Source organism: Natrix helvetica (genome assembly GCF_964273705.1).
Source record: "Natrix helvetica genome assembly, chromosome: Z".
NCBI classification, from domain to species: domain Eukaryota; kingdom Metazoa; phylum Chordata; class Lepidosauria; order Squamata; family Natricidae; genus Natrix; species Natrix helvetica.
The window spans coordinates 27,392,847-27,414,402 of NC_138554.1; the positions used below are offsets into that span (position 1 = coordinate 27,392,847).

Consider the following 21,556-nt stretch of genomic DNA (forward strand, 5'->3'; position numbering starts at 1 on the left):
GCCTCCCTGCTAGTCCAGAAACAATGACAGGTAGCAAAACTATTTTAAAGCCAAACAGGCATGCTTCACACTTATTGTTTATTTAGTTTCACATACATTCAACACAAGCAATGCTCCTGCAAGGGTTACTTGGGGTCGTTTCTTCAGATCTGATTTTTGAGACCACCACCTTTAACAAGCCTTCTCTGAGGAGAAGTTCCTTGTCTTTGAACTTCTGATCCTATTAAGACTGAAAATGAAAGAAACTTCAGTCTAGGACCCCTTGCCACTGTCATCCTTTCTTTCCAGGGCCAGATAGTAACTACTAAAGGTTGGGAATGTAATGGAGCCTGATGATTCTTGTCATTCTCTTTCATTAATTTACCTGGCCTGTTCCAAGGACACTAAATAGACTTCCTTTTTAGCAAGTTTTGTTTTATTGGAGGTGTTTGCATTATGGTCACTGGTATCCTCTCTCTCTCCAAATAAAAGTGGCTCTTTTATTTGGAGAAAGAATCAAATTGAATAAAAGCAGCTCTAGGTTTAGTAGTTGCTCTGACGTTCTTGCTGCCGATATCCTCCCCGGCGCAGGTAGCCCCCTTCGTTCTTACGATAGCCATCCTTTTGGTCTGTAAGATAAGACATGAGCCGATTAGGAGGTACCACGATGAGAAGACAGCAAGCAAAACAGAAATGAATGATTTTGTAGCAAAATATGGATCAGGGACAAGGAAACAATAGATGGCCATAGAATTAATGTTCTGACCTAGGCTTCCCAAGAAGCAATGCAGCAAACTCCTTGTCCTGACAAAAAACCTTTTTATTAATTTACAAGGAATTCTGCTCATTCACATCCAGCAAAGTCTTTCAAGGGAGGATTTACAGCACAGACCTTATTTGGCTGGGATAGCTGACAGGCCAGTATCTGCAAAACTTGGCAAGGAATCTCCAAGAGTCATGAACCAATTAAGTGAATTGTCTCCTGCAAACTCCACTCCCTTTTGCTCCTCTTTTATTTCTTCTGGGAGGGGCCATTCATCGTCCACCTGTGGTCTTACTCCCAAGTCAACCCCTGTTCTTTAGCTGTTCCTCTGTCTGGCAACTCTGTGTGTGTGCACACTGGGAAGAGGCTCCAGCTGTTCATCTGCCTCACTGATGTCTGACTCTGAAGGCAGCTGATAACTGGCATACGGCTCTGGCCCCCTCCCTGCCTCTGACACAGAGCCCACATCAGAGCCTTTCCCAGACTCCAGGAATGGCCCATGTTCTTCCCCAACCTCCTCACTGCCTGAATCTACAGCCAGTTCCTCTGGCGGGCCACAACAATAAATATCATTTCGGCTTTCAAGGTTTGATTGGGGGAGAGGGCAGGAAGCGAGCAGAAATGACTGACTAAGGGATATTAGAACAAGATGGACTTGAATCCTGTAATGAAAAGAAAGGAAGTTTCTTGCCTCGATAACAGGGAAAATAAAACTTAGTAAAGGAAACTTTCAACGTATTTTCAGATTGTGTTCTACAGCCGCTGAAATATTTTTCCCTTTGTTAAAGGATAGTTCAGACATGAGCGTGTTTATGCGTTGTGCCTGTATGTAAGAGTTAATAGAATGGAAGAGAAATAAGACGCCAGCAAAAATAGTTAAAAGTACGAAGGACACCAGGACTTTAACTTACCCCGAAAGTAGCCACCGTAAGTGCCTTGCTTCTGGTCAAAGACCCTCTCGTTGTTCTCCACAAGGCTGCCCAGCTTCTCAGCCAGCTGCAATGCCAGGTTTTGTTGGGTGGTGGGCTCTGTTCGATGCATCACAACTGTCTGGGTTGGCTGATCTAAGGAGGCCTAGAAAAGAAAGGCACAGAATAGCTTGCACATATTAGAAATCTTTCAAAAGAGATTCCTTTCCTATGTTGTGACTTCCTATTTCTACCAAAATGAAATTTCTACAAAGGGCATGGAACTGACTCTGACCTGAATGATGTATTTCTCCTACCCATCACAAGGTTTTGATTCAGTCTCTCCTGTTCATTAATTCCCCCTTGTTTGATGGGGTATTTGCCAACGCAGGTAGCCCTATACTTACAACTGCAGGTAGTCCTCGACTTACAACAGTTTGCTTAGTGATCATTTGAACTTACAGCGACACAGAGAAAAGGACTTATGTCCATTTTTCACACTCATGTCCTTTGCATCATCCCTAAGGTCATGTGATTTAACATTCTGATGCTTAACAGCTGACTCCCATTTATGAAAGTTGGAATGTCCCGGGGTCATGTGATCCCGTTTTGCAACCTTCTGACAAGCGAAGTCAAGCAGATGCACTTAAACAACCGTGCTAATTTAACAATTGCAGTGATTCACTTCACAAAAGTTATAAAATGGGGAAAAACTCACTTAACAAATTTCTCACTTAGCAACATAAATTTTGGGCTCCATTGCGGTTGTTAGTTGAGGACTATTTTATTCTTTTAGTCAGCAAAGCTACAATGGCTTTGTGGACTAAAAGAATAGCATCAGCAGTGAAAGAAGTAACTTATAATTGGTCTGGCCACTTACAATCCCTGCAGTATTCTGGTGGTCATGTAATCAAAACTTGGGCACCTGGCATGCATTTACAATGGTTGTAGCATCCTGGGATTGTATGATTGCCACCTGCAACCTTCCCAGCCAGCTTTCAACGTGCAAAGTCAATGAAAATCCAGATTCGCTTAATGACTGTGATTCACTCAACACCTGCAGCGATTCACATAATGACTGTGGCAAAATAAGTCTTCAAATCAAACACAACTCACTTAACTGCCTGCTTTGCAATGGAAAATTCGGTCTTAATTGTGGTTGTTAAGTCAAGGACTACCCATATAACTGTTTAATGAGGTTGTTCTTGATGACGATGACACATGGTATTTTGTAATAATTAGGTCTGTGTGCTTTAGCTCTTATGTAGTTTTGTCTTCTTGAAGCTGGTGCAGAAACTGTCTATGGATGGATGGACTTCTTCCTGCTATTCTTTGAAGCAGGTCATTTCTCCTGCCCCTTCCTCGTGATGCACTTAATTTCTCTACCTGCCCCAGCCTGCCTTACACAAAGTTCTCACCATCAACTCTTCATTGATGATCATCTTGCTAATGATGCTGTGGACAGTGGGCAGGTCCAGCTCAAACATATCGGACAGGATCTCCATGCTAGGAAGGTGGACCATAGAAAGCAGAGAATTGTGAGAGTCAGCTATTTAGGATTGACAGATTAGCCTCTTGCCAAAAAGGAAATTTATTGAGAAAACAGTAGGACAGAAGGGTCTGTAACTAAGGACCAGAGTTACACTAACCACTAAGTACTGCACAGATAAGTCAGATAATTCAAAAGGAATTCTGAAATCCATTGTCCACAGTCAACTTTCTTATCAATAGAACATATGCAGTCCCATATTCAGGGCAAAGTGCTACTCTGCAGAAATGCCATCAGTTAACTGTGGACCTCTTTCCTCCTCTGGACCCCCCAATATGACTGTACCTGATGGAGTCATAAACACTGCTGTATGTGAAGAGATAGGTTCGAAGAGACTCCTCTTGGATCTTCCTGTTGGGATGAGGACGAGAGAAAAAGCAGCAGCAGTGAGAATGAGGTATAACAGCCCTTCTTTACTTAAATTTCTGTCCCCAAGATTTTACCCTTCAAAATTACAGATACATTTCAGGTCTCCAAATTTCCACCCTATCTTTTCTGCTACTGTTCCAGCAATATATTGGAGCAAAACTGGAAATAGTTGTGCTTTTTCTAGAACTATGGGAGGCCCAAAATCAAGAATAATACATGGCAATTCTTTTTATTTTTTTTACACCTCTATAGATAAAATCTTGCCAGATGGAGGGCTCTATCTGCATCTAAAATATACTCCATGAACTGTTAGGGAGAAACTAAACACACTTTTCTCTCACATGTAATATCCAGGCTGAGTTGTCTCTTACACTTCAGAAATGCAGCCCCTCCCACCTGGGAAGCTCCCACTTCACTTCATTCAATCTCATCTATGACTCCCTTCTCTCACAATATATGCCTTTTGCAACTGACCGGACAAGCATGTTGCGCACTTTATCAGCCTCAGGAAACAGATCCCAGACTTTTCCATTCATTTTCTCATTGACAATGAAACGGTGGCATGTCTTCCAATCACCCATCTTCATAGCCTTGGACGCTGCTACAACATGTTCTCTCATCGATTCAGGGGGGCCTGAAGCAAGGAAAAAGAGACAGGTGGGGAAAGATAAAAGGATGTTCCTCGAATCCATTAGAGAGGATTTTAATTATCTAAATGGATAAGCCACAATCCCTTAGGGAGAAAAAAGTATTACATTGCTATTCCAGAAAATGACAGATTTCATGTTATGAAAGAATTAAACCATGTATTTAACTATAAGGAATAAGCAGACTCTCTGTTAAAAAAGCAGACGAGTTCCCCAAATTTTAGTTGATTTATAGAGATTAAATAATAATTTGTCAGAGGAAAAAAGCTAATTTAAAAAAATCATGAAGGCTTAATTCCCCCCAACGTACCGTGTTTCCCCGAAAATACAACAGGTCTTATATTTTTTTGACTCACAAAATATGGCCTGGGTTGGTTGCTCCCTTGCAAACTGGCTCCCGAAGAGCCGGGCACAGCCTCAGGGGCGAAGCAGCCATGAGGTAACTATGCTCACGAGGAACTGCCCAGCAAACCCCCTCTCCAGCCGGGCAGAGCACCATTCACTGACCTAGGGGGTATCCCTAAGGCGCCAAGCCATGTGGCGCTCTGCCCGACCCCCAGTTCCCGCGGCTTGGCACATTTGGGATACCCCCTAGGTCAGTGCATGGAACTCTGCCCAGCTGGAGGGGGGTTGCGTGAGCGCCTGCTCTGCCCCCAGCTCGCATGCCTCCCAGCCTCACCATGCCCTGGGCCAGCTGTCCTTGCAGCTGCCGCCGAGCTCCAAGCAAAACTTCTTCTCCCGCTTCCAAACTCCGGAACTCGGCTTCCAATTCTTCCAGCAATGGCCGCTCTAGGAGTGTGCTCTATGGTTATGGGCAGGCTGCCGGAAGACTTTGTCTGGCTGCTGCAAGGACAGTTGGCCCAGGGCATGATGAGGCTGGGAGGCATGTGAGCTGGGGGCGGAGCAGGCGCTCGCACAACTCCCCCCTCCAGCCAGGCAGAATGCCACTCCCCAACCTAGCGGTATCCCGAAGGTGCCAAGCAACGTGCTTTTCTTCTGTCCCCCCGGCTCCCGCGGCTTGGTGCCTTCAGGATACCGCTAGGTTGATGAGCGGTGCTCTGCCTTGCTGGAGGGGGGGGGGGTTGTCTAGGGGGGCTTATTTTCAGGGGGGGCTTATATTTTTGCCCATCTGAAAAATGTGGCAAGGCTTTAGTTTCAGGACATATTGTATTTTTGGGGAAACACGGTAACACATTACCAGTCAGGATGGCTAAATATTTCTTCCAGTATCAAATGATGGTCAACGTCACACATTATATCAGAGCAGAATATAGTTTTGTTTTGTATTCACAGAATACAACTATTTCTTTGGTAAGCTGTGATTTGTGTGCTAGCAATCTACCTCAACTCAGCCACCTTGGTTATTCATATTATAGGTAGTTCTTGACTTAAAACCACTCAGTAGGCTTCACTATGATTTTAAGTTGAGGACTACCCATAAACAGCAAGTAGTGAGAACCTGTATCTCTTACTAGTACTTACTAGGGAACATAAACGGAAAGACAATGTTGCCTTCATTTCGTCCCTGTTGGTTTCTATCTGTTTCTGGCTGGCAGAACCAGATTCCCTTTAATCCTCTGAAACCTTAGATGTTCGTTTATATTTATTTTGGACGACGACAATTAAGTCTATACTAGATGATGGCCGGAACTGCATCTTTGGGGGGGCTAAAGCAAGCATCCTTTGGACCGCTTACCAAGAAGAGGCTGGCGCTCGCCCACCCGCAGTTGATGGTGGAACTGCTTGCTGATCATTCGCCGACGGGCATCGAACTCATGAGCAGCCATGTAAGGGATCTCAAGCAGCATGGCAGAGACCAGGTAGACACACTCCAGGAGTTCCAGGTTGATGTGCATGTGGAAAGGAACCTGCCGGCGCTTCTCGATCTTCTCTTGCTCCTGGTTGCGCTCTTGCATGCTACGCATCAGGAGACCCTGCCCCAGCAGCTCCTTCGCTCTTCCGCTGGACTGAATGTCCAGCAAAGCATTATGAGCATCTTTGATCAAGCCCTGGCGGAAGGCACAGATCCCCAGCTGAACCATCGTCCGGTTATACAGGATCTGGAGGGGGGGGGGGGAAGGGAAACAAAAAGGTTTGAAAAGGCACCTTTTTTTCCTATTATCTGCCCTTGGATCCCATCTGCTGTCCATCCAAACTCTGTGCTATCACCCCCAACCCCACCCCCACCCAAAAGGCAAGTTCAATGTTGGTTCTCAAAGGCTACCAAATCGCTTGTTCCCCTCTAACCTGCACTGGAGGGTCTGCGTGCTGGATATTATCTTGAAGGTGGCTCATGAGCATCAGGTCACGGGCCTGGTACCAGCGATCATGCAAGGCATGGTGGTAAATGTGGCAGAGAATGGCACAGGTGCGGATCCGGTCTGTCCGATCCTTGGCATAGATGAATTTGCAAAGGCGCTCCATCAGCACTGCAGAGTCTTCCCCTTCGTTTTCTGCTTGGTCTTGTTCAGACTGAGAGAAGCACAAAGTGTAAATTAGCCCCAGGATCAATAAATTCACATCCTTCTAATTCAAAGCGTTCGACTTGCAGCCTCAAAGCTGTACGCAGCCTTTTAAAGCACTCTTGTAAGGTTTCAGCCAAACTATGATTTGCGTTTTGTTTTGCAAACATATTTATTGTTTTTCATAAGCGAACATTAAAGTACAAACTGACATGAAATGGGGGGGGGAGGGGAATAACAGGACAGAAGAATGACAGAAAAATACGCTGAACAAATGTAAAAGTGATCTTAAATTCTTTTCAATACAAAGGTAATTATACAATGCAACATCTCTCTAGTTTCAATGAATATCCAGTATTTAAACATACCAACAGCCACATTATTTTAATCTAAAATATAGTAAATTGTCATATATGAATAAGCATACATTAAAAACCCTAACTTTAACCCCAAGCACAATATCTCTCTGGTCATATCAGACTGAAATCTCAAATTCCAAAGTTGGCTTTTCTCCTTATCTTGCAAGAAATCTAACAATGATCTTCAAGTCACAAGAAATCCAAAGTCTAATTTTTAATATAACAGGAGGAAAAAAAAGTGTATTTTTAACAGTGTGGTCCTTGGTCACAAATATTGCACACAGCTCTGCCCTAACAAACCAATCTTTCTCTAACCTCTGCTTCCCTCTTGGGGTTGTCTGAGTTTGTATTGATAATGTTATTTAGTCTGGTAATAAAATAACTGCAGGAAAACTGCAGGAAAACTCAGAAAATTTCACTAACTCAATAGTTAAATCCCAAACTACATATAAGCTCTCAGAATTCTCCAGCTAGCATGCTTAAAACTGCCAAGGTTGAGAATCCCTGGTCTATGAAGTTTCCCAGAAACTGATTTCAAGGTGTTGCTTTTATTTTATAAAGCTGTATGCTTTGTAGGGCATAGCTTCCAAGTCCAATCCCCAGGATCTGTCAATCAGCAGAAGGTGATGGTGATGTGGAAGCACTGACCTAGACAGGCAAATCTCTCTCTCTCTGGAGAGGGAAGGTCCTTTGCAAACCAGCTACTGATGCTCCTTGCCTACCAGAGGGGCCATCTTACCTTGCTGTCTCCTGCTGGACCTTGCTGGCGCTGGTGAGCCTTGTAGTCAAACTTGTAATAGGTGTGGAGGATGCAGCGCAGGTAAACACGGCAGATCTCATCCATAGTTCCCTTGTCCTGCAGGTAGGTCTGCACCCGTTCTATGATCTTGCAGACTCGGGCCTCATCCTTCAGGTGATCCACATATTCTAGGAGAAACGTACCACACATGCTTAGCTCAGTCATTTGCAAGAGGTGAGGGTGGTTTCCCTTGTTTGATTAGGTGGAATATGGCACTGCAGTCCTGCAAAACCTCAACTCCATATCAGCTTTCAATTTGGTGGATATGGAGAGGTGGTCAGAATATCTGTGGTTTTACGCCCTTACAATTACGTAATTTAAAAAGCAGAAACATGAAGGCCCTTGACCACCAAGCCCTTTCATGCTGACATATAACCTTTTTGTTATCTACAATGGAGGCACAGTGACTCAGCAGCATAGACACTGGATTCGTTAGCTCTCTGTATTCCAGCATATTATTTAGGGCAGGGGGTGTCCAAACATGGGAACTTTAAGACTTGTGGACTTCAACTCCCAGAATTCCCCAGCCAGCATGGGGAATTCTGGGAGTTGAAGTCCACAAGTCTTAAAGTTCCCAAGTTTGGACACCCCTGATTTAGGGCATTATGTTGATTCTGTAAATTGCTTAGAGAGGGCTGTAAAGCACTATGAAGCGGTATATAAGTGTAAGTGCTAGTGCTATTCTTCTGTAAGCAGAGCGTAATAACATGAAAAAATAAGGGTGCATTTCAACTTTGCAATTTAACAGACTCCAAATTTCTGAAGAAACCAATCCTCCTCTGTCTGGTTAAAAGAGGCAATTCTGTTGGAGACAACATTCAACAGGAGCCCAAATTTTCTTATTATCAGGCAAGGTATCCCTGTCCCAACCCACCGCCCTTCATTACCTCCACTTTCAATGGATGTCCTTCTTCCCTCACCTCCAAGACACCACTTTGTGATGAACACGTTGGTGTACAAACTCACTCACCTTGAGAATGGGGGTCTGTGTTCTGCATGATTTTCACAAACTCCTCATCCATCCGCTCCACCAAGGTCAAGATGCATCCACGTATGCGAAGGGGCTGGCCACGGAAAGGCAGAAAGGAAGGAGTGGGATTAGGACAAGCAGACTCATCTTAAGCTTTCTCCGGTGTGGAACTTTCCTACCGGACTGAGTTACAATCACCATTACTCCCGGTTATGAGGATATGGAGGTGATCGGACTGTCCATGCAGCATTCTTGGGGAAATGGCATAAATAAAAACATTTTTTTTTTCTTGGTCTGCCAGTGCAGCAGCATCCTCTTTGATCTTTGCAGATTTCATTCAGCCCTCCCTACAAGTAGTGTATTTTTCGGAGTATAAGACGCACCAAGGTTTTGAAGAGGCAAATTTTTTTAAAAAAAGTTTTTGCACTCTGCAAACCACCCATTCCCCCCCCCCAAAAAAAACAATGGCATGAATAACTCTTAAGAGGCTTGTAGAGTGCTGGGAGGGGGGGGCAAGCAAAAAATGGCCCATTTCTGCCCCCCACAGCCCCCAGGAGCTCTCTGAAAGCCTCCATAAGGGTGAAGGGGGCAGGGTTTCGGGAGGCAAAAAATGCTGTATTCAGTGTATAAAACGCACCCAGATTTTCACCCTCTTTTTTGAGGGATAAAGGTGTGTCTTATACTCTGAAAAATATGCTAGTCCTAGACTTATGACTGTAAAAGAGCCTGGAATTTTCATTCATGTATCATGATGGTTGTTAAGTTGAGGCATCCTTGTGACCAACCTGCTTTTATGTTTTTTTGAGATGGTCATTTAGGGAATCCGTTCTCTGCATTGGGTGCTTTTTTGCCAAAACCCAAAAATCAACATCAATTTCTAGGGAGGAGGGGAGGGGGAAGCCCTTTGTAAATCATGATCACATGACCATGGGATGCTGCCAATAGTCATAAATTTGGGCCAGCTGCCAAGTAACCAAAATGTGATCACATGACCACAGGAAAGGGCGGCAGCCATTGGAACTTTGAATCCGGATTGTGAGCACCTTTTGGGGGGAAATCCATCTTAACTTTGAACGGGCGCTAAGCAGCCAGTCCTAAGTGGAAGGCTACCTACATAACATATAGCAGGATGATTGACAGGTGGGAAGGCCCTGCAGAAACCCACCTGCTCAGCGTTGGCCAGGTTTTCAGAATCCTCTACGATGTTCTGTCCAATGAAGATGTTGTCGTTCGCAAAGAGGATGTCCAGCAGCTCATCAATGCTGCTGAGACATTTCTGCCACATCTCTGGCTGCAAACAAGGAGAATAAAGAGGAAATCATTAACAACCTTGGTACAGGTAGTCCTCGACTTACAACAGCTCATTTAGTGACTGCTCGAAGTTACAACGGCACTGAAAAAAGGACTTATGACCGTTTTTCACATTTGTAGCATTCCCATGGACACGTACATACAGATGCTTGACAAGTGGCTCATATTTATGACAGTTCCAATATCTCAGGGTCACGTGATCCTGTTTTGCGACCTTCTTACAAGCAAAGTCCTCCTTCTTACAAGCAAAGTCCTCCTCAGGGTGCCGTCGGCCAGAAAGTGTCGGCTGGTGACCCCCAGGGGGAGAGCCTTCTCTGTGGGAGCGCCTTCCCTCTGGAATGAGCTGCCCCCGGAGCTTCGCATAATCCCTGACCTCCGGTCCTTCCGACGCACCCTAAAAAGTTGGCTTTTCCAGCAAGCCGGCCTGGCCTGTTAATTTTATTTAATTTTTAAAATGTGAGTGTTATATAAATTGGGTTTGTTTTTTGGACTGTTTCTAATTTCCTTTTAACTTTTGTACTATGTGTTTTTTAATGCTGTACGCCGCCCTGAGTCCTTGGGAGAAGGGCGGCATATAAATCCAATAAATCCAAATCCAATCCAATCCAAAGTCAATGGGGAAGCCAGATTCACTTAACAACCGTGTTACTATTTTAACAACTGCAGTGATTCACTTAACAAATGTGGTAAAAAAAAGTTGTAAAATAGGGCAAAATTCACTTAACAAATTTCTCATTTAACAACATAAATTGTGGGCTCAATTGTGGACATGAGGACTTCCTGTATTATAGGAATAAAACAACTAATCTTCCATGTCTCATTTCTCACAGCCAATGTGGGCAAGGGACAAACTCTTGTGGCACATCGGAATTAATCCAGCTTACTTTCCTTTCTTATTCCCCCATACCTTCATGTATGTAGCTAAGTTGGGGTTGTAATCATACAAAGAAGCAACGATGTTGAACTTGATTTTGAGGTCAATGGCTATTCCCAAGTTGTTCTCTGCTGCAATTCCAACCAAAAGCTGCAGAAGATCGATCTGGGCAGCCCTGTAGAAGATCACAAAAAGGGTAGAGGACTACTGTGACAATAGGTGTGAGGAGATGGCAGATTATTATTTTGAGTTAGTTCCTAAAACTTAGCACAGCCCATTGGATTTTGTTCTAAAGCCATTCACTTAACCATTATGAGCCATGGTGGTGCAGTGGTTAGAATGCAGTACTGCAGGATACTTCTGCTGACTATTGGCTGCCTGCAATTTAGCAGTTCGATTGTTGCCAGCTCAAGGTTGACTCAACCTTCCTTCCTTCCAAGGTGGGTAAAATGAGGACCCAAATTGTTGGGGGCAAGATCCTGACTCTGTAAACTGCTTAGAGAGGGCTGTAAAGCACTGTGAAGCGGTATATAAGTGCTACTGATATTCTAACCATTGTATCTCATCTGTAGCTCCCAGAACATCATTACGTCATGCCAAATGTGTTCAGCAACAAAAATGGCAATTTTGAAAGGTGGTGGTTTTTTTTTGTAAGTTTGGGAGTAATTTTAAGAGTAGACATTGGAATCTATGAAGCCAAAGTGCTCGTCCTTCTAAAAGTGAACGTAAGAGGATGCAGAACTCCTTCTCAAACTTGTCTAACAGGTCAAGAGGCTGAATTATAACCTCAACCTGGAACATGTGGCCCCTCCCTGTCTAGTCTGGCCTGATGCAAACAAGCCACAGCAAATTCTAGACACAGGCCTTAAGCCCACTTCCACGGTGTGGTGATAAAATGGTCAGCTCCCCATTTCAATTAGCCATCGTTTAGCATGCCACAGGTTTATAAGTTGCACCACTGTTTCTTGAGATTGGATAATATAATAAAAGCTGGGGTTAGTTCCAAAGGTGCTTTTTGAAGAGGACACTGAACTTTCTGTTTTTCTTTGTTTTGTTTTTGTTCTGTTTTGTTTTTACCTTGGAGACGTTTCGCTTCTCATCCAAGCTCTGAAGAAGCTTCTTAAATGAGAAGTGAAACATCTTCAGGGAAAAACAAAGGAAATCCAGTTGCCTCTTATAAAAGCACCTTTGGGGCAACTATGGCCTGGATGACTGAGAAACTCCACAGACATTTTGCTGAGGCTAGTGTAAAACAAAAGTAAGTGTTGCCCAATTCCTCCTTACTATCCCACTGATGAAAGAGGAAGTCTGCTTCAGTGCAAAGCATGTTGCCTTGTGTATTAATGTCCACATGAAGCTCATAACTGACCAGATCCTTTCAGAGGAAAAGATTTCAATATCAGGCAAGGTGGACCTTCTCTGTGTATATATTTACTGTCATCTCAGATTTGACTTCTGTACTTTTGGTCTTGAAGTTAATTTGCCTGTCTCCCTTTTCTTAAAACAGATTTTGACTGAGGAAAGGGAAAGGGAAGGAGAAAGGAAAGAAAGATTGGGAAGGAGAGAAGGAAAGAAAAGGGAAAGAGAATGAGAAAGAGAAGATCAAAGGATTGTGTTATTGTCAATCTTTGATCTTTCCTTTCCTTTCAAGAATCTAAACCAGGGGTGTCAAACTCCATTTGATTCAGGGTTGTATTTGACCTGGGGGGGGGGCGAGGGGGCGAGTTGCCAGCTTGATGGCCTCCAGCAGCCCTCTGTCAGCTAAAACGATGTCTGAGAGGGCCGCACGTGGCCTCCCCAAGCTCCATTTCTGCTGCCACAGGGCTGCGGGAGGCTGTTAGCAGCCAAAAATGGAGCCCGGGGAGGGCCGTATGCATTCCTCCCAACCAAATTTTTGCTGGCAGTGTCACCAGCTGCAGGCCTTGGGTTTGACACCTCTGATCTAAACCGGATGCCATCTGAGAAACGACCTACTTATTTGCCTCCCAGAAGAAGAAGAAAGCAAGCGGTCAATTTGGGAATGATTTCAGTTACTCTTTCCCAGCAATGTTAAAACGTCTTTGTCTCACCTATCAGTGCCTTTCTTCCCACGAGCCTGTAGAATCTCGTTGAGTTTCTTCACTACCACAGCATGGTTGATCTCTGTGCCCTTAGCAAACATCTTTGGCTTTTCCTACAGGGGGAGAGGGGACAAAAAGGATAAACTGCCAAATTCCTTCTACTCCCTCTCTGGCTAATCTCCTGGATGGAAAGAGAGGCCACTGGCAATGCCTCACCTTAACCAGAGGGACGCCTCCTTTGACTTTTTCCCATTCACCGCCTTCGTTGTCGTCTTCATCGTCTTCATACCTTTTGGATTTACGGTCTTGTTTTTTCTTTGCTTTATCTTCTTTTTTCTTCTCCAGAATCCTCTTTTCCTCCTCTGTGCCAACTCTAATTTTGGAGGATTAAACATATCAGGTTTTTTTCCCCTCCCAGGTGTAATTCTAAAATCTTGAGCTAGCTATACGATTTAATCCCAGAAACATTGTTAGCTTTGAATACTGCTGATCAAAGCTGCTCTAATGAAAGAAGCTTCCTTTCTTTCCATCTCACAAATTGCATCTGAATCCAAACCTTCACAGGCAAATTATTTTACCCCAATAGACCCAAATTTCCCTGCTATCTACCTACCTTGCACAGAACACCGGTCTGCTAAGATCAGAATCAACTTCTAATAGATCAAGTGTTATCACTTTAAACTAATAGGAAATCTTCATGTTTTGATACCAATTCCAAATGATGTCATCGGCACAGTGACCCATGTCTATGTTGCTTAATGACAGCAATTCCAGCAGCTCTGGTTGCTGTCATTAATTGAGGACTGCAGTCATTTGCAGGGACCTCATATGATCATGACTTCCAAATTCCTGCCAGCTTCCCCCGACCTTGCTTTTGGGAAGGCAGCAGGAAGCCTAGAAACCATGATCACATGATATGATTCCCACACTGCAGAGATACTGCAATGATCAGCACTCCAAGGACCCATCATGGGCCCTTTTCATTCACTGCGGTGGTAACTTTGTATGCTCCTTGAAGAAACTGTCATAACCCAAGGACTGCCTGTGTAGAACATGCACACCGGTTAACTCTAAAATTTAAGGAATAAAAATCCTGTAAAAAGAGCTAAAATTAGCAACAATCTAAGCCTGGCTGAAGGAGAAGGCAAGGATATTTCTTGTAAGTAATGTGAGAACCACGTTGGATGGTTTTTTAATAAAAGTTTAAAAATTGGGTTTTTTAAATAATTTAAATCGGATTTTTAAAAAATCAAATTTATTTTAATAGAATGCTTTTGGAGTAATGATCTATCTAAAGACAGTTTTCTATTTAAGATACATTAATAATTTGGTTTATTCAGCATGAAATGGAGCTGAGTTATGTAGCATGAGGCTGTATATTCTGCAACATTTACATTTTTGGTAAACCCATTCAATGAATCCAAGCTCTGCAAGCTAAATAGGAAACCTTAATTTCGTTTGCAAATAATAATATTAAAGATTCTAACTACCAGAAAGAATGAGTCCTTACATTTAAAGAGCACCCGTCATTCCAGACAGATCTGAAAGCAGAGACATCTTTAAGGAGCCCCCCCCCGCCCCCCCTGCTGACAGCATGATAAGAATAGGCACAGAGCTGTCTGTTAAAGCAGATCTACATTTTAGGCAAAACCTTCATTTTGACTTGTAGTTGAAAAATGGGCCTAACTCTATCAATGTAGGCAAAATATGATTTTGCTTTTGTGAATCAGTTAGTAGCTTAGTTGCAACCTGTGTCATTGTAAGATTTTGGATGTCCTTCAAAAATAACAGATAGAAAACAAAATTGCAATAATCTAACCATAATGGAAGCATGGCATAGGTAACTACTGCCAGACTTGGCAGCTTAGAAGTCAGAGTCACAACTACGATCTCAATTTCTTGATGCAAGTACTTCCTGGGTCTAAAGTACCAGTCACTGATATTTCACACCATGAGAAACTTTTTAAAAAAAAAACCACAATAATTAAGCTTTTAAGATGCTTGGTTATACAAAAGGGCTCAACATAAACCACTGGGGCTGCTGGCTATAACCTCGAACATCTGCCCTTGAGAGACGTAAGCACAAACATAGAAGATTAAAGGCAAAAGATTAAAAAAAAACAAGACAAATATGATCAGCTTGGCCTGAAACTTCAGGATCACAGCTATACACAATTAGTCCTCACTTAAGAACCATTTATTCAGCGACCATTTGAAGTTATGACAGTCCTGAACGAATAAACACTTATACCCGATCCTTGAAGTTATGGCTGCTCCAGTGTCCCTGTAGTCATGTGATCAAAATTCTGGCACTTTGCAGCCTACTAGCAGAGCCCAAAGAATGTTTATTACAAACCCCTTATCCCTCCCCTTTTGGTCACCCTGCACTCTCCTCCTGCTACAATGCACCCTGCTGTTCCTGCCTGCCCTCCCTCCCCCGATCTTTGTTGTCTTCTTCTTACTGCTGTTGACAAAGTGAGCCTGGACTGGCATGTCACAGGGCAACTGCTGTCTGTGGAAGGCCTCCTTCCTGAGGCTGTGTGCAGCCTTCTCATAAGGCTTTAGGAACTTCATAGGAAGATGACCTTATAAAGACCAATGCCATGCATGCATAAGCAGTGGAACCGAGCCAGTTGGGAGTGGCAAGGATTGCAGAGCACAGGACAGCTTCTGCATCCTCCCACCGCCAGCAGCAGTTGCTCCAGCCTGGTTGCACGTGTGGCATCACAGAAGTTACTTGCCCAACTTCCCATCCCCAGCAGCAGCCATCTCTGGTCTAGTGGCTACTTCTGTGCCCTTTGACCCCTGGCATCAGCCACTTATCCGCCTGCAACTCCTGACTTCCTGCTTGTTTCCCCATTGAGTGTGCTGTTGGAAGCTAGCAGGAAGATCCAATAAGACCTTGCTTAACAGCCTATGGTAAATCGATTAACGGCAGCAATGGGGACTGTTATGATTGTCGTCACTATGGGATGCAGTCACATCACTACAACTGCAATGTTGAATGACTGAAATTCCCAGTTCCCATCATAAACTAAGGACAACCTGTAAGGCACGATGACACTTGCACTAAGGTAAGATTCCCACCTCCCCTTGCCTCTAAGGAATGTTGTTCTTACTTCTTAAGGAACTTTGAAGCCAAGGAGGTGTATTTGCCCTCATCTTCATCTGACTCTGAATCAGATTCCGAATCCGATGAGCCCCAATCTTCATCATCATCTGACTCCTCTTCTTCCTTATCTTCATCCTGTCAGAAAATATATATATATATTCCAAAGGAATTTTCTGCCAAAGTACAGCAAAGTTCCTTCTAGCAGAAAACTGCTTTGTCTCTAATAAAATCTGACTGACATGAATTAATCTGTCTGAGAAAATATGGACATTTCTGTCTTATGTTCCTAGAGAGGCTTGGATTCTCCTACTTTGAGGGTAGCCATAAAATCTTTCTTAGAGGCTCTTTCCTTGAACTCTCACCTCTATCTTTTTGAGAAATTTGCTGCGACTCTCAGGTGCTCCTTCTTTCTTTTTTAAAAAAGCTGCTGCGCTCATTCCATCATCATCATCATCTTCACTTGAGGAAGAGGATCCTGAAGGCGGAAAATGGAAGGAACTATTGAGAGGGGAGATTTCACACACTAAATCATAAAAACGCTTACTCAGGACAGAGGGCATCCTCCAATTCCATGTTTCTTTCATCAACACTTACCCTCTGAATCATCACTTTTCTTGTCCTCATCTTCATCAGCTGATAGCTCAGGATTCTAGGAGAACATGACCAATATGCTGAGATCATGATATATATTATTCTACCCTACCCCATATTACCCATACAGACTTTCTTGTCCATTGAAAAACAAGGCTGTTCAAGTGCTCCCTTCAGCCAGAATCCTACCATGTTTGCTGTTAGTGTGAATATGGACAACCCATCAATTCCACACAGTAGTTGTTGTAAAATACATCTCTGCAGCATCTCCTGCAGAAGTCAATACCTGGCGATAAGCAGTTATCTGGGTTTCATAATCTCGGTTGTACTTCCGGATCTTCTGGCGGAGAGTACTCAGTGCTTTGGCATTGTTCTTGTTCATTTTTTTCTTGCCTTCCTTGTCCTCCCAAACCTACAGAAGACAAAATAGTGCATATGGAGAGCAGCACTGGTTGCTTCCTAGAATCCAGTAAATAGTGTGCATACAGCACTGGCTTACATGCCCTCTTATCATCAAGGTGTGTTCAGAAATGGCAAGTATAAATGACTATGGTGATAGCATTTTCAAATGCCCAACAGATACAAAGCATTGAGTTTGTTACACTTTGGGATAGCAGAAGAGTTCTTTCAGGCCAGAGCAATGATCATAAAAAGGCTTAAAACTATGAAAGAAAATTTGGGGAAATAAACAAACCAAGCTATCAAAAACATACCAACTCCAAAGACACTAAAACTATTATTAATGGATTAGAATTAAATGAACGTGGAGAAAGATATGGAGGGATATAAATGAGCCATCATTATCAAAGAAGTTCCATCTCTTGCTTTAGCTACATAATCTCTGAAAGCAGAGCTCGGAGGATGACCTTATTTCAACCTGATATCCACCAGATGCTGGTCTCCAATTTCCATGACTTCCAGCAGCACTGATGATCATGGTGGTTGAGAATCATGCAGACAGTAGATGGATGCATTGGTAAATAATGACTGGAGGGGCCAATTAATATAATTTGATCATAACAAAAAAGCTCATATATGAGTTGGGAGCTCTGACTGCACACCCCATTGTTCCAGAAGTCTAAACAGCTTTAGAAGAAGCTTTTCGCTTTAGCTTTCACAATGTGTACCATAATGCCCTTTTTAAAAACATCAACCAACGTTACTTTCAGATGTATTGGTTACCACTCACCAACAAAGGAAAAATGACTAGAACACCATGATTTCTAAACTTTCTGAAATGTTACATGACTACACTATCTATATTATATTGTAATTAATTCATTTTGAACCAGCAACTAGCTAGAAACAAAGAGACAGGATTAGAGTCAGGAAAGATTATCTTTACATGTTTGCCTCAATTCTGAGGTTGACTATTATGTAGCCTGAATCAAAGACTTTTTGGAAAAAAAGAAGCATAGTGGATCTTCTGGATGATATATCATCCTATTGTATCACAGGGAAAGCATGTTTCAACACATTACAGAGGCACTTTCCTGATAAACAAATTGGAATGTGTAATCCTTTCTGATCAGACAACAAAAATCAAAAATGTTCTTGGCTATCATGCTCTCCAGCTAATACCTCATTGAGATAGTCCTCAAGATCTGCCAAGATGCGGATATAAAAGTGAGGCACTCCTTCCTTGTCGACAATACTCTTGGCCTTTCCATAAGCCTTTCCCAGCAACTCAAATTCCTCCAGACATTTGGTGACATCTCGGATCTTCATAGCATTCCGGATTGTTTTGATCAAATTGGTTAGTTCCTCAAATCTGGCAGGCAGGAAAAAGAGGACCAAAAAAAAAACAATTAAACCAGGGGAGTGAAGAGAAAGGCAAAATAAGGAGATATATAGTATTTAGGACATGAATAAAGGCTATGGCCTCAAAGAAGGCTATGGCCACCAAACCCAATGTAAACCAGCCACCAACAGGATAAGGCACTTTCCAGAGATTGAAAAATATAATTTTGGTTAAATCCTCCAAACTTTAAGTGCCCTTCTTCTTCCAGTATACATCACCTTTTGTCTTTAGCACTACGCACAACTCTCTTTGTATCTTCTTCATCCTCACTCAACAGCATAGGCCTACAAGACAAGAAGGAAAATAGTTGATAGATATCTATGAGTAATTGACAGAAGAAACTGGAAGTCAGAGGAGAATAAGTTTAAGAGGGACATCTTATCCCAACATTTTAAAAAAATCACCAAGAGGATTGTTTTATAATATATTTGAATACATCTTTACAGGGATGCTTCAACATGTAACATTAACACCAGAATGTTTTTTCTAGCCTATTTTTAATTGTGGATGAGATTAGCTTTTGCAGTTCTGCAGCTAATGCTATTCAGAGATTAGACTAGAAATGCAAATTGCAATATCATATACTTTCACCCGATAGCCTGAACCAATATGCAAAATTTGTCATAAAAATCTCACTCTGCCTATTTTACCCAATCTAATTATTTTCTAGGAACCTAGAACCCACCACTCCAATCCTAACCATCCCTATATATACTTACTGTTTCCCAAAATTGCCTCCAACAGGCTTGGTTACTAATTCATCTCCAGAGAGCGATGATTCTGACTCACTGTCTGAGCCAGTAGTAAAAAAACGTGACATGGCAACAAGTTTGGATTGTCACTCACGTACAATTTCTGACCCTAGAGGATAATATAAAGATTAAAAAGTCCAGTGAGTATATAGTATTTTCATATTCATGCATCTATTTCTATTGATTTGAAAAATGTTTGGAATATAAATTATGTTCCCATTCTTTGATCCAGAAAAACTTTACTTCCTGTACAGAAAAGAAATGTTAGATGTAACTGAACCATTATATGGATGAGATTTCTAATGCTTGAGATTAGGTATGAAGTCTATCCAGCTAGTCCACTCACTTTTGATATAATCAATAAAAACAATTCCACAATTACAATAGACAGCCTAATACAGATTTATCACAATTTAATAACCAAAGACAACCCTCCCATCTTTCCTCACCAAACAAAATAAAAAACAAACAAAAAAGCCTGATGTGACACTGCACATCTGGCAACATTGTCATTCCCAAGGAATCTCCTTCAGAACATGTTAAGCACTGCTTTCCCCCAATAACATAATTTTATAACTTTTTTTAAAGCCTTAGTAAAGCCACACCTGGAACACTATGTTGAACCTTTGTAAAAAGTGCAGAGAAGAGCAACTAAGATAATTAAGGGCGTGGAGACTAAAACATATGAAGACTTGTTGCAAGATTTGAATTTGGCTAGTCTGGGGGGACGGGGGTGGAACGGAGGGGGGCGGGGCGCATAATAGCAATATTCCAGTATTTGAGAGAGGGTCAACTTATTTTCCAAAGCACTGTAGGCAGGACAAGGAACAATGGATGGAAACTAATCCAGGAAAGAAAAAACCTGGAATTAAGGAAAAACTTCCTAACAGTTAGAACAACTGATCAGTGGAACCGTTTCCTTCAGATGTTGTAGCTACTTCATCATTGGAGGTTTTTGAGAAGAGGCTGGACTGTCACTTGTCTGAAATGGTATTTAGGGTCTCCTGCTTGAGCAGGGGATCGGACTAGAAGACCTCCAAGGTCCCTTCCAGCTCTATTCTGATGGAAGAGCATTCTAATGCTCTTCCACCCTTTGACTGAAATGTTTGCTGGGAGTCAATGACATTTTTAAAAATGTGTCTTTTCTCCAGTCTGATGTCACCCAGCTGTATTGGGCTTCCTCTCACAACCCTTAGGCCCCTTGGGAATCGTAGTAGTTGAAAACCAACACATCTAGAACATATGGTTGGGGGAAATTAAAGGGTAATCATTTATAACAACACACATTACTATACATAAACTTTATTAAATATCGTGTCCAAAACCCAACTAAGTAATATTTGAAACCAACCGATCACAGAAAGGCAAGGCATGCAGGAGAAGAATGTACTTTGCCTATTCCACCCTTTTACAGATCGCTCAAATATTCTAGTGTCGCTTCCCCTCCAACACCACCGCCGCCCTCCAGCTCTTCCACCCATCTTCCCCTTCGTCTCCTCCGGCCTCCACCGCCGAGCAATCGGCCTCAACACGCGCTCACCTCGGGCCTCGCCGGGAAAAAAAGCCTCACACCACGCAATCACTGGGCAAGCGCAGGATTCTCACGTCGTCGCGTCCTGAACGTAGAAATAAAAGCTGCAGGAAGTCTTTGTCGCAGAATCGATGACTTCTTCCGCTCATTAAAACAAAAAACGCCACTCCCTGGCGACTTCCGCTTGTGAAGAACCACAAAGTTTTTGACCATAGAGTTACAGCCTCAAGTAGAACTGTACTGCTCTAGCGCCCCCTTGGAAGTTGATTGAAAGGGGCCGCTTTCAAACTTTGCAGTTTATGAATATGTTGTAACTTTTAGCTATCCGCACATTATCGCATTTTCTGGTAAATAATTACGATACTTTTTTCACATAGATTTTCTGATTGAATCGGGATCCCCTCTCCGCTGACTTTCATCCATATTGCATCACTTTTTTTTAACTTACACCAGGGGTGTCCAAACTTGGGAACTTTAAGACTTGTGGACTTCAACTCCCAGAATTCCCCAGCCAGCTGGCTGGGGAATTCTGGGAGTTGAAGTCCACAAGTCTTAAAGTTCCCAAGTTTGGACACCCCTGACTTACACCCTCAAAAAAACAACAACCTGGGTACCATATAGTCACTGATATCTGTGCACGCTGTTCAGTAATTCATGACAAAAATGATATTTTATCAGTTTATTCGATTTACTCGACAAAAAAAAAACTATACAAACAG

General features: G+C 42.7%; 1 protein-coding gene across 1 annotated transcript; it reads right to left on the reverse strand.

The window, feature by feature from the left end:
• Positions 1-397: 397 nt before the first annotated feature.
• LOC309382156 (eukaryotic translation initiation factor 3 subunit C-like) lies at positions 398-20,979 on the reverse strand. Its single transcript, XM_081933678.1, has 21 exons — positions 20,847-20,979; positions 19,274-19,415; positions 18,773-18,838; positions 18,335-18,524; positions 17,040-17,165; positions 16,757-16,811; positions 16,525-16,637; positions 16,170-16,297; positions 13,267-13,423; positions 13,060-13,163; positions 11,024-11,165; positions 9,971-10,096; positions 8,806-8,899; positions 7,776-7,963; positions 6,463-6,687; positions 5,912-6,275; positions 4,043-4,202; positions 3,485-3,550; positions 3,069-3,156; positions 1,654-1,816; positions 398-608 (listed from the first exon to the last, which is right to left on the reverse strand). Exons 2-21 carry the CDS (start codon positions 19,372-19,374, stop codon positions 523-525), a joined length of 2,742 nt encoding a protein of 913 aa, XP_081789804.1. The 5' UTR covers positions 19,375-19,415; positions 20,847-20,979; the 3' UTR covers positions 398-522.
• Positions 20,980-21,556: the final 577 nt, after the last annotated feature.

Coding starts and splice junctions, on each gene's coding strand:
- LOC309382156 (XM_081933678.1), bottom strand. CDS start 19,374: ATGTCACGTTTTTTTACTACTGGCTCAGACAGTGAGTCAGAATCATCG. Junction 6,688..7,775: donor GTCCAGCAGGAGACAGCAAG/GTAAGATGGCCC, acceptor TGCTTCTCTCAG/TCTGAACAAGACCAAGCAGA. Junction 3,157..3,484: donor AGTGTTTATGACTCCATCAG/GTACAGTCATAT, acceptor CCACCTTCCTAG/CATGGAGATCCTGTCCGATA.